This window comes from Pogoniulus pusillus, chromosome 2 (genome assembly GCF_015220805.1).
Source record: "Pogoniulus pusillus isolate bPogPus1 chromosome 2, bPogPus1.pri, whole genome shotgun sequence".
NCBI lineage: Eukaryota > Metazoa > Chordata > Aves > Piciformes > Lybiidae > Pogoniulus > Pogoniulus pusillus.
In genome coordinates, this window is record NC_087265.1 from 9,386,436 (window position 1) to 9,400,000 (window position 13,565).

The 13,565-nt window shown below is 41.1% G+C and overlaps 1 protein-coding gene across 2 annotated transcripts in view; it reads left to right on the top strand.

Moving 5' to 3' along the window:
* The window catches only part of TMEM163 (transmembrane protein 163), a 103,322-nt gene that overhangs the window by 87,504 nt on the left and 2,253 nt on the right, over nt 1-13,565 (top strand). For both annotated transcript variants that reach the window (XM_064156029.1, XM_064156023.1), the window contains 2 exons: nt 9,545-9,656; nt 13,148-13,289. In XM_064156029.1, the coding sequence (XP_064012099.1) occupies nt 9,545-9,656; nt 13,148-13,289 (254 nt within the window). The remainder of the gene's footprint in view (nt 1-9,544; nt 9,657-13,147; nt 13,290-13,565) is intronic.

Genomic DNA, 13,565 nt, shown 5'->3' on the forward strand with positions numbered 1-13,565 from the left:
CCATTCTTATCTGCCTGAAAATGTTTTTAATGAAAACTTTCTTATTTTGTGCCTTTAAAGATGTGATGATGCTTTCCACTTGTTTTGGAACACGAGGAATCTGTTTTTTGCTGTGAGGGTGACGGAACACTGGAACAGGCTTCCTTGGGGGTGGGATTGTGGAGTCTCCCTCTCTGGAGATACTCAAGACCTGCCTGGATGTCTTCCTGTGTGATCTGGTATAGATGATCCTGCTCTGGCAGGGGGGTTGGACTGGATGATCTTTCAAGCTCAGGTAGAAAGTACCTGTGCTGTATAAAACCCATACAGTGCCTCAAGCCCTTCTCTGGCTCTTTAAGTGCCACTGTCTTAGACTTTTCCATGCTTGTGCTGTATGGTGAGTCTGCCCACTGTGGTGTTTGCCATGAGGATTAGCCATGAGCATGTGCTTGTACACCTGGAAAACTTGAAAAAATATGTAAAGATCACAAAATATCAGGAAAAGAAATTTTCTTACAAGAAAGAGAGGTATGATACTGATGTGTGGCAACCTTACAGCTGCAAATTCCACCTCCTTTTGTGTTCTTGTGTTATTTATATAGCTGTGAATCTTTATTCTTCTAGGGTCTGCTTCAGCATGACATGCCACAGTTATTATTTCAGCTTCATGACATTGTCCTCCAAGGAAATCTTTTTCAGTGATCAGATTTTTTTTCTCACCCCTCTTTCTCCTCTTTTTCTTTGTTCCTAATTAAACATGCTGGAATTGTTAGAAGAAGCAGGCCAGCTGCTCTTGTTTCTGGAGTGTTTGGAGATAAGATTTCTGATAATTTTAGCTGTTCTTCAGTACACCTGATTTTTAAAGCTAATCAGTAATTGACATTTTGAATGTAAAATCTTCATTCTGTTTACTCTGCCACTTAATTTGAAATGAATACTTCTCAGGTCATGTAATCTATTTATTTATTCCTGCAATGCTGAGTGTCAAATATAAAACAGAATTCCTTCTTGTTGGATCAGAAATGATTTACTGTACTTTTTTTCCCCTATCAGATTCAGAATATTTCCCTTGCTGCTACTTGCATCATTTGTTCCCCAACCTGTGTTAGCTGTTAATAAGAAAATTCCCACTAGGAAAAAGAATTACCATTCCTTTATTGATGTTTTGGAGAGCTATATCCACAGCCAGTGCTGCCCCTGAGGACTTGGTACACACACATTTCATTGCAAATAGGGAGGAAGACTGATCTTGCACATTGTTGATGACATCATGCTTGAATCGCTGTGTAAACATTAGTGATTTTTGAATGTTTTGTTAATATATTGAGAAAGGAGTTTAAAACTCAAATTATGCATAGGTATTGAGTGTTCTCTTTTGTGTTTGGATTTGCCAGTGTCAATCCTTGCTCTGCCTCCTCATCATTTGCCCCTTTACCCACTGCATGTCAATTACAATATATTCTTGGATAGTATAAATATAATTTTAGTGTAAGTGGTGTCTTTTATTTTTCACATGTTACCCCAGAGAATTTGAAAACTTTCTATTTTTTTTTTGAAGAAGGCTAAAAAAGCCCAACCCAGCTAGAGTGAGAATGACCATTTTATTTTCACCTGGGGTTGTAAATCAATATCCATTTACTATTGAGTTACTGCTTGCATTTCCCTAGGTAATAGTATAACACATGTAATGTCAGTGCAGTTTGGCATTTGTCCTCATTAGTATGGCAAAGGACACTTTTTTTGTAAGAGTAAGCAAGCATCATGCCATATTTCTGACATTTCCTGCTGAACAATGAAGGAGTAATGTAATCAGTTTGTGTACAAAGGACATCTAGCACATCTGATGTGGCACCTGCAATGCTCTTATAAATGAAATCGCTGGAAAGATTAGGTCACAAGTAAGTCCATCATATCCTATTGGTTGCACTTGAAATGGGGAGCTTGGAGTGCCACAATGTGGCTTTATGAGTTCTAATTGAATTTCTAACTTGCTTATTATAAATACATCATAAATACATTCAACAATGTTAACAGCTGAATTATAGGTCAGTAGCAGTGCAGCAAATAGTGCTTCTAATTATATACACATAATATATGTTCTTACACATACTTGCCCATGCATTTCTAATCTCAAATATATATATATACATATATATATGTAGGTTGGTGCTGTTCTCTTCTCAGAGGTAATTAGTGATAGAACAAGAGGCCTCAAGCTGCAACTGGGTAGGTTTAAACTAGATATTAGAAAAAAAAATTCCCAGCAAGAATGGTTAGGCATTGGAATGGGCTGCCCAAGGAGGCAGTTGAATCACCAGTCCTGGATGTGTTTAAAAGTCATTTGGATGTGGTGTTTGGGGATATGGTTTAGAGTGAACCTTGTAGGAGTAGGGTTATCAGTTGGACTTGGTGATCCTGAGGGTCTTTTCCAACATGAATGTTTCTGTGATTCTGGTTTATATATATATATATAATTTCTTGCTTACCATTTCAAATCAAAGCCACATATACATTAATTAGAATCAGAGAATCATAGAATCAGCCAGGTTGGAAGAGACCTCCAAGATGATCCAATCCAACCTATCACCCAGCCCTGTCCAATCAACTAGACAGTAGCACTAAGTGCCTCATTAGACATTAGAATCCTGTTTTGTGGTTGTTACTTAATATGTCTGGTTTGATCTTTGGGCTTAAATAGTTAATTTAACCCTAAAATACACATACAGGGTTAGGAAAGACATATCAACTCTACTTTGCTCTTTGTTCAACTGCTTGGTAGAAAGTCTTGTTTTCAAATTAGGCCACATGGTGATAGGAACGAAAAGCTGTCAAGCTGCCATGTGGTAGGTTATGTGAGATGTGTTGCTGGTTGCAGTTCTCTACTAATATTGCAGAAATGGCAGTCTCACTAGAGAGTTACTTCCAAAGGTGGACAGACAACATTTAAAATTATGATTTATAGCTGTTTGATGCTGAATAAATGAGAAAAAAAGGATTCATGAGTGATGAGAGTTTCAGGGAGATACTTTAGAGGAGTCCTAATGTCACCTAAGATAGTCCTCCTGAGTTCACAGCCCCGTGGTTCCTGGCGTTGGTGCTCTTGCACCAGCATTCAGCACACCCTGTCTTTGTTACCAGTTTCTTGAAGTGTTCCACACTTTGGAATTGCTTTGTCATGGCACTTGAGCACCAGGGAGACAAGCTTAAACATTCATAAGATTATTTTTTACCTCTGTGAGTGTACTAATAAGACTATCTCCTGCCTGAGTCAGACACTGGGCTGTTGGTTTGTTTTCTGACAGTGAAGTGCAATAAAAATTCTTGTCCCTTTTGAAATTAGCTGGTAAGAAAGACCCTCTGGCATCCCAGAGGCTCCCTCTGGACTGATTACATAAACTATGTATTACTTGGAAGAAAATGGGATACAGATTTGGACCTTTTTTTTTTTTTGTGTGTGTGTGTGTTAAAAAATAATAATGTTTGTATTAGAAACATCTCTGTTGCTGTCTATATGAACAGATTCCTTCAGGGAAAAGGGGCAGCCAGTCCTTTCTGGTTAAGTAACATGCTCTGCAGAGGAGTGTTTAGTGATTGCACAGCCAATGTATCCAGGTGTGCAGAAGGCAGTGGAAAGCCAGCAAAGGTAGAAGTGGGGAGCAGGGTCATAACAGGCTGTGATGGGCACTGGGAAGGATGATGACCAGTATACTACCTGGACTAAAGAAGGATCATTAATGGGACCTTTGAGACAGATGGTGACCTGTAGAAATGGCCAAAATTAATATTTAATAACAAACTCAGCTCCGTTTGGGCTAGCCATGACATTGTTCTTACTGGCAGCATCTGTAATGTTCCAGAAATGCACCCCTACCTCCTCAGCCAAGCTGAGCAAGGCTCAGCAGAAAAAGAGGTGCAACACCACGAGACACTGGCTTCTCCAGGAAGTGACAGACTAGCATGAAAAAGGTGGTACCAGTAATTTCCATCTCCTTTGGGAGTGGGGAAGAGGTTCAGCCTTTGACTGGTTCACAGAGGAAGCCGATATAGCAGAAGAGTGGAAAAAACCTGCAGCTTTTGGGGATGGAAGAGCAGCTCGTTTTGGGATCGTGCTAGAATGAGCTACCAGGGAGGGCTTCTCCAAGGAGGAAAATCACACATAGATTGTAATGATAATATTTTATGTGCTGTGACCGCTGGGGAGGAGCACTGAACATGCTTCTTCCTTCCGTACTTTTTACTCAACGCTGAGTACTTCAAGTGAAATGAGAACATTCTCCCATCCCAGAAGTGGAAGTGAAAGGACTGTAATTAAAGGAGAGGGGCCAGAGGGGAGTTAGTAGAGATAATATATGAAATCAGGGCAAATTTTTAGGGTCATAATTAGCAAGATGCATTCCAGGAAAAGTTTAGGAGCACAGATCAGCTGAAATTTAGTTACTAGGCTGAGAATTGAGCTAAAAATACCTCCCTCCTAATAAGCTAAGCACTGAGGCATCCCCTGTGGCTTTTGTTTTTAGTTTCTACAGTAGATTTAGAAAAAGATCAAAGTCAAAACATCATCATCACATTTTTTTCCTTAAGCCATGTGGTTGCTGCTGCTCTTGGTGAAATCCTTGAAAGTGGAGGCAGAACCGTTGTCACATTTTTGAAGGCTCCTTAGCTGCACCAGGAGGGGACAATGCATTTGGATAAAGTGGAGGAAATCTGCCTGCTGACTTCTATTATTCCTTTCCAAGGACTACAAAAAGAGCATCCTAGGAAAGCTTTCTTTTTGGGAAACTATCCCTGCATAAATTCTTGCATAAAGTAAATCTTAAACAGGGAGATTGTAGCTACTAGAGTACTGTGTAATGAGATGGCAGCCCAGGATGGGCACTTGGCTTTATGTACAGTTCTGTTTTATACATGAAGCTATCTAATATGTTATATGTGTCCTTTAATTAAGGTTTCATATATGGTGTACTAGTAATGAGGGAACGTGATGAAAAGAAATGGAAAAGGAAGGAGCTTTATTTACCACATTGAGAAGCCTTTATCGTATGGAAATGATCAGAATTTAGATTTTTATCATCTGTCAGAATTTGCTGGTACTTTAATTAAAATAACACCAAGGATGTACACAGTGAGCCTGCCTAGATGTGCTTGGTGATCCTAATGAGTGTCAGATGGGAAGGCAAGGGGTACAGAGAGGGCAGGGCTGCAGGAAGATCCGGAGGGAGATGGTGCCAGATGGCCAGGCTTATTTTATTAATTTAGCTCTCCATTATGGCCTCTCTTGTCTTCATTTCTCCAAAGGATAAGTTAGTTTAATGGGAATCGTTTCACAGCCACAGTATGACACGTTTAACTCTTTGCAGCCAGCAGCACTGCAGTGAAGTGTGTCAGCCATGAGCCAGCTAGCCACCTTGGCCAGGCTCCAGCTCCAGCCCAGCAGCTTAGCCCACAGCACCCCTCCTTCGGGCCATTTATTGAATCTTTCTTAGCAGCCACTTTCTACCGTGATGTCCTGGCTTGTGGCAGATCAGTTCAGCCAGCTGCTGTCCTAAACTTAGTTCCAGCTTCACTGCACCAAAGCAGTATTCAAGGCAGTGCTTTGAGGTGCTTATTTCCTGAGCAGGCTTGTCGTGCAGCTGGGCTTCACCATGTATTTTGGGCTGTTCTTGTTAGTAGCAAGTAAGCACACTCTCCTGCTTCCACTTCTTGAGTGCCTGGACACCCAGAAAGCATTGCAAAGTACTGAGGAAAATGAATGGAAAAGATTTTTAACTGGTTTTGCCTTCATGCCTCCTGGGCTCCGTTAGTGAGGTATCTGCTGCCTCTCTGTGGCTGCTGTGAGAAGCTGCAGGCAACTGAAGGGAGTGATTGCAGGTATTACTAATATCTAATTGGGGCTTTGGAGATATAAAAAGGGAATGCTGACTTCTGCACGGTCTAATGCAAGAATCTGCTGAGGCATTGGCATTACCAGCAGGGTCTTTGCAATTTCTTCCCTTTGTGGAAGTGGTCCACTGTGGTGATAAAGCTTTGATTTGTCAGGTCTTTGACATCATCAGTGGTTGTTGGATTAGTATTAGCAACAAAATGAACTTGCCTTCTGTGATTCAGAGAGACAAAATGCCCACCAAACTTAAGTAGAATTTTCAGTTCCTGAATCCTCTATAATGAGTCTGTTCATTAATTCACTTCATGAGTCGATTCCAAAAATCAATATAATATTTAAGTAGTTCTTGGATTCCAGTAAAGTGGCTAGAATGATTTTGACCACAACTGTGTAGCCAGAATAACAGGCAAGATGCTTTCCACATGCTCTGACTGTAGGGAAACATGCAGGAGAAAAACCTGATTTCACACCAAAAATCTGTGATATGTGCTATGATACTGAGAAACCAAACCAATTAGAAATGGTGTGCCATGCAGAGGATGAGACCTTGCACTATAACACAGGGAGTAAGGCATGACACTTTCATGACTATGAATTAATAATTAGACTTTTGGACATCAGTATTAGTAATTTTCAAAATCTCTTGCAGTGGGATTCATGGGCTTTTCCAAATTATGTGAGTCTGTAATTGTCTGCTGGTCTAGCCCAAAGAATTTCTTAGTTCTAGGAAAACTACATTTTGTGAGCCCAAGGCTGACAGTAACACAACTTTTGATAGGAAAGTAATTTATGGTGTGACCTGCACTGGCTCCTCAACCTTCAGTTCTGTGCTGATGATAAAGCTCATGCTTTGCTGAGTAGTAATACAAGGACAAGAGGTGGGGATGCTGGGAGCCATCAGTCAGATTTTGGAGAGCCCATGGGGTGATGATGAAATATGTGACCTCGTGTACTCAAGTACTGGCAAGTGAGATGCAAGAGAAGCAGAGTGTTGAACTGGTGATTACTCCAGTGAGTGTCCAACACACATTGCCTGTGAAAAGCTGGGGTTAGCCTGTGCACAGCTCAGAGTGTGTCAAGTCTGCATACTCCTTTGCTTTGCTCTTTTCATCTGCTCCTTGTGCACCATTTGAGTGAGAAGCCTTCATGCTCTTTGAAAGCATCACGAGCAAGTTTGCTTGCTGTGCCTACTGCCACAGCTGTGTGAAGTAAAAAACAAACTCACACATCTGTGGGAAGCTCACATTCTATGATACTGTGGGAATGGCACTCGGCTGCTGATTAGGCAGGTTGGGACAGAGAAGACTAGGAATGGGCTGCCCAGGGAGGTGGTGGAGTCGCCATCCCTGGGGCTGTTCAAGGCAAGGTTGGACGTGGCACTTGGTGCCATGGTCTAGCCTTGAGCTCTGTGGTAAAGGGTTGGACTTGATGATCTGTGAGGTCTCTTCCAACCCTGATGATACTGTGATACTGTGATGGAGTATATAATTCTGCTTCAGATTACTGAGATCTTACCCATATGCTCTATATTAAATAGTATGTAAAATATATAATAATAGATAAAAATCTCTAATCAGAATTTCCCAGCCTATCAAGATTAACTCTTTGGACATGGTAAAGATACATGGTGAGGGGCCTGGAGCACAAATCCTATGAGGAGAGGTTGAGGGAGCTGGGCCTGTTTAGCCTGGAGAAGAGGAGGCTCAGGGGTGATCTTATTACTGTCTACAACTACCTGAAGGGACATTGTAGCCAGGTGGGGGGTGGCCTCTTCTCCCAGGTAACCAGCAATAGAACAAGGGGACACAGTCTGAAGTTGTGCCAGGGTAGGTATAGGCTGGATGTTAGGAAGAAGTTCTTCCCAGAGAGAGTGATTGGCATTGGAATGGGCTGCCCAGGGAGGTGGTGGAGGCACCGTCCCTGGGGGTCTTCAAGAAAAGCCTGGCTGAGGCACTTAGTGCCATGGTCTAGTTGATTGGATAGGGCTGGGTGCTAGGTTGGACTGGATGATCTTGGAGGTCTCTTCCAACCTGGTTGATTCTATGATTCTATGATTCTATGATTTGTGAGCACATTTAAAGGCAGGAATTTGACAAGGATCTCCAATTTCAAGCATTCTTTTGGAACCTTGTCATTTCAAATCTTTGGAAATCTCCCTTGCTAGACTAACAGCAAGCAAAGATTCCAAGTTCTTCCCTAGCACTCCAAAACTGCCTGGATATTTTCCAGTTGTTCTGTTAAATAATTTTACAAATGCTGTTTGTCCTACTGTTACACAGTGCTTGAGGCCTGTGTTCTCCTGGCTTCTATTTTACTCCCTTTCTCTCAGTGCTTTATCACTCAATATTCAATGTTGTACCAGGACTAGAGAGAATGAGCTCATGATGGAGAGTGGATGAAGCAGACTTTGAAAAGAGTATGATCTTAAAAAAATGTATAAAAATCTATTGAATGATTTATTTAAGGCTGCAAGTCTATTAGCAGTAGTCTAATTCTCAGTATCTTCCTAAGCAGCTTTTAAAAACATTTTAAAAAAATTTCTTTGGGTTTTGAATTGCTGCTAAAATAATGGAAGTAGATGGAGTGGGTGATGAAGCACCACAAAAATGTTTACTCTCAAGGGGGACTTTTGCTTGCATGTTCTGTTCAGTAACAGGGTCCCAGTGGCACTGGCCCACTTAGACCTGCAGATAAAAAAAGGAATAAAAAATTCTTACTGTTTCTATAATTTGTACTGATGTTGCAACAGCTTAAATTAGAGCTTCTTTTATGAGTAACAGATTAATCTATGCCAAAGCTCCATGGTTAGATGGCAGGCAAGCATGCTAAGAGCTCACCTGAGTTTTTCTGCATAGTGCATGAGCTGTTGTGCCTCAGTACCATGACTCCCTTTAGGCACTCCCTTGCAGTGCCAGGTTTTCTGTTGTTCTCTCACCCCAACCAAAGACAAAACAGTAGAAAGAGGGAGGTGTCTCCAAATGATCTTTCAGAGTATGTGTATTTAGTTATTCTTACTTTCCCTACACAAACACACAGCTTTCAAATGAGGGAGCTTAGGGAGCAATGTGGCTATTTCTGTAGCTGTGAAATGAAAGCTTATGAGAAAATTGTTTTCTAAGGAAGAGCTAAACTTGGCTTTGCACATCGGTGTGAAAAACTCTTAACAGGTTTTGGACCAGACTTTACCTTAGAAGAAGGCAAATAAACAAAACCAAACCAAGCACAGAGCTAGAAACAGCTTTAAATGGTTATTTCTCACACTAGAAATCAACAGAGGTCTGGTAAGTGGGGTTCTACTCCCGAGTCTTTATCCTGCATGTGAGGATGGTAAGTGGGATTCTGCTCTCAAGTTCTTATCCTGCATGTGAGGACTTCATTACTTATTACCATAGACACTGGAGTACTAGGCAGTCTGCAGTTAGCCCTGCAGGTATATAACCTCTTGATTTTTTGAAGTTTGGGTTAATTCAAAATCTGTTGTTTGGAGCTGTGGTTAATTATGTTTGCCAAATCAGTAACAGACAGCAGTATGAGCGAAACAAGCGCCGGCTGTAGTGAAAGTCATAACTCAGGAGATCTTAAGCTGTATACTTCAGTGGCACAAATAACTGCACAGTTAACTAGTGTTATTTGTCATTTAATATATGGGGCATGGCATCTAATGTCTGATATCTTCTTTTTCAGGATGATTTTCTCTATAGTGTCTCCGTTCTAAGTGGAATCCTTTGCACTGCCTTGGCAGTTATCAAATTTATGCTGGGAAAGGTCCTTACCAGCAGAGCGCTGATAACTGATGGTGAGTGTGAAGTTGATCCTTCTGCATTTATAGATTCTTCCAGGGAATGTTGCAGATAGAGGATATGAGTGACCCCCACAAGAGGGCAAGTGTTGGGAATACTGATGGAAGAAGACCACCAGGAAAGGGAGAAAGCCCCATATCCTGAAGAGTCTGTGGTACCCCTAGCCTCTTGCCTAGGTACCTCAGTTGAAATGGGTATTTCAGGTGAGAGGCAGTTAGTGTGTGGATAGTAAGCAGAAATAAAGTGAAGTATAGCATATAATTAATTAGGTGTGTGTTAGAGGTTAGACTACAGAGAGTGGGAGTATATGACACCAATTAATATAGCTTTGGTTAAGCCACACCTTTCCTCATTGGCTGTGCCTGGTAAAACATTTCATCCCTATGATTAAAACACAGCAAGTCTATTGCAGAAAATGCCCCCCTGCCTTGAGCAAATCACAACCATCATTCATATATACCCCCTGCGGATGTCATTTGCCACTCTTGTGCTTTTCCTGCTGCTCAGCAGAGCTGGTGGAGCATCACATGCATACAACAAAGCCTTAGCCTGCCTACTGCCTTGTACTCCTCTGTCCCTGTCCAGGGCTTGGCACAAGGTAAAGCTCGTCAACTATATCCTTAGAAGATCTGACTGGCAGTACTGTGTTAGCTCAGGTGTGTGTCACCTGACTGTTGCTGGTTTAAAGGCATGTGTTAGCAGTAGGTCCAGATACACCTTTTACTGGCAAGGCCTGAGCTTGAGTCTTCAGAATGCCACGGCCGTTTGCTCTGCAAACAAGCGAGGCCTCAGCGACGGTGATTTCACAGCACCCTACACATTTTTTATCTGCGAGCACAGGGCCATCTGAAGTGCTCTGTAAACATAGGCAGTGGGGTGTTAATGATTCATGGAATGCAGAACATGAATTATTTCCTCCACCAAGGATTTCACTTTAAGGAAATTCAGTTTTCAGCTTATGCTGGGGACACATACAGTTGCTTTATTTTAAGTAATTTAAACAGGCTCAACTTCTTTTTTCTGTGAGGTGTGAGAACATGTATTATGAGTATTTGTATTTTATATCACTTACATAAATACTTTATGAGTACTTATATTGTAATTACAAAACAAGCAAAAAAGGAATCAAAACAGCAGTGCTGGAGGTACAGCTGAGCTGCTGCCTCCCTGCAGTCGTGACTCTCTCCAAACAGACCATGCTGTTTAGGGATCCTGCCTTTACTATGGACTCTGCCACCCTAGTCTTAATGAAACAAAAATACCTGTAACCTGTGCAAAGGATTCTAGGAATGATCCTAGGAGCTACAGCGCAGTGAGTCTGACTTCCCTTCCTGGCAGAGTAAGTGAGCTTTGCCAGCCATTGCAGAACTCTCTCAGGGCAAGCAAATGACTAAGCCTCTCAAAAGAAAGAGTGTAGCTTGTTTTTGAAACAGAGTGGGTTTTTCAGACAAAATATTAGCTGAAAAATTCCTGAATAACTCCTCTCTGAACTGGTCCTGTATGATAGGGAAATCTCTTCCCCCATAATTAATCCCCCATGCTAATTATCCCCCATGCATTTGAGCTGGAGATTGCTCATTCTTTGATGCGAAGAATAAGGGAATTAAGTATACAGTTACTTCAGACTGGTTTTTATCTCCTTTTTTGCCCTTTCAGAAATACTTTAGAAAATGTAGGTGGCTGATCTTACCATGTGTGTTTAAATATCTTCTTTCACAAGATATATTTACATATACACTTGATTTATTAACAGTCAGGAAGAGACAATGTGATTCAGCAGCTGAGACAGATTTAGCACTCCCTTGAATATCTTTTTTTAGTGTTTTCTGTTTCCTGCTAATTTACCTCCTGTGATCACTGGCAGTAGACCAATGGGTTTGAGTAACAACAGCATACATTTTTATTTCTGAAAAATAGGTTTATTTTCAAAACAGCAAATTCTCTCTCACACATGTCAATGCCTATTTTCTTTTCTCTCTTTTTTTTTTTTTTTTAAGAATATGTTCATTTTAGAGTAGTACTTAACAACAATATCTCTTTAATTCACTCGTGGAAAAAGCTTTTGGCCTTTAGGAAAATAAAATCAGGAATTTCTTATCTGGAATTTTGTAACATTTCGGAGAACAAATGCAGACATGTGACGGTCAGGTGATGTCAGCCAACTTCCCTGTAGGGTTTTTGATACCTGTTTCCTCCCCAGATACAGTCACCTGTTTTTCTCCTGTGCTAACCTTATGCACAGAACAGGTGTCAGGATTAACACCTGCAGCCTTTACATGATTTCTCACCACACCAGCGAAGAAAGGGTGGATGGAAAGATATCCAGGAAGAGAAAATAATTTCCTTTGTAAGCAGCTTTTAAGTCATTTGGAACCATCAGCCAGTTATGCCAGGAAAGTGTATTATTCCTGTATAATTTCCCTAATGCATTCAATGGTGTATGCAACTCTAGGATATAGTGCAAATATATATACATATATGTTAATAAATACATTGAGTAGGGTAAAAAGCTTCAAGTGAAGATCTTTGAAATCTTCCTGTGCAAAAACCATTTTCCTTTTCATGAGCTCCTTGGGTATATTGGAGTCCAGTTTGTTCTTTTCCAGAGAAAGTGAGAGCCTTTGGTACTGTAGGATGTGGCCTTTGAAGTTCTAATGGGATATTTGCACATGTAGCAACAGAATGTAAATTATAAGAGAAGGGTCTTTGGAAGATAGCTGGGCTAGGGCAGTCATACTCAGGGCTGCAGCCAGCTGCTATTCACAGCTCAAAGCCACTTTGTTCATGATGATAAGCTACAGGAGAGATAAGGATTTGACTGCAGCAGGAATATTGATTTTTTGGAAAACTATCATCAAGAGGCAAAAGCTGTGTGAGGCAAACAGCAGCAAGAATTGGGATCTGAAACTCCGCAGAGGAGGGAAAAAATGAGGGCTGACTAAATCAAGACACACAGTACAAAGAAATAAATATGTGCAGTTATTTAAAGTAGCCAGGAGAAGTGACAGTTACTAAACACTTGTCAGACACAGAATCACAGAATATTAGAGGTTGGAAGTGACCTCCAGAGATCATGGAGTCCAGCTTCCCTGTCAAAGCAGGATCACCTGGAGCAGGTCACACAGGAATGCATCCAGGTGAGTTTTGAAAGTCTCCAGAGAAGGAGCCTCCACAACCTCTCTGGGCAGCCTGCTCCAGTGCTCCATTACTGTCACTGTAAAGAAATTTCTCCTCGTGTTGAGGAGAATACTTTGCTCAAATGAAGTGCAGAAAAGATCTCTGGCTAACTGTGAGTGAATGGCACTGCATTCTCCTTAGTGTGTGCAAGAGCTCATAGGTGCCACTGTGTGCCCTCTGCCAAAGGTCTCTACTTCTCTCTGGTGGCACCTTGTCTCCCTGCAGATTATTTCTTTGTAGGTGAGATGGCTAAAGCAGATTCCTTAAGATCTGGTTCTTCCTTTAATTATTTTTCTTTTCTCCCTTCTAGGTTTCAACTCTCTTGTAGGTGGAATAATGGGATTTTCCATCCTTCTAAGTGCAGAAGTTTTTAAACACAATTCTTCTGTCTGGTATCTGGATGGCAGTATAGGAGTCTTAATTGGACTTACAATATCTGCCTATGGAATCAAGTGAGTATGTCCTGTTAGCAGGTATTTCAGCCTGTACAGCAGATGGGCTATCTGCTTAATATAATCAGCCACAACTCTTAAAGGATTATGTAGCTCCAGTAAAATCAGTCACTGGAATTTATTAGACTAGATGTCAGTAGTGAAGCAGAGTGTGTGGAAAGGAATAAAAGATAGTCTCACCTCAGCTGGAAAGAAGCCAGGGCTTAAAAAGAAATTGAGATGATTTTTAGAAGACTTTTGTATGGTTGAATTTTGAAACAAAGGCCCTGACATATT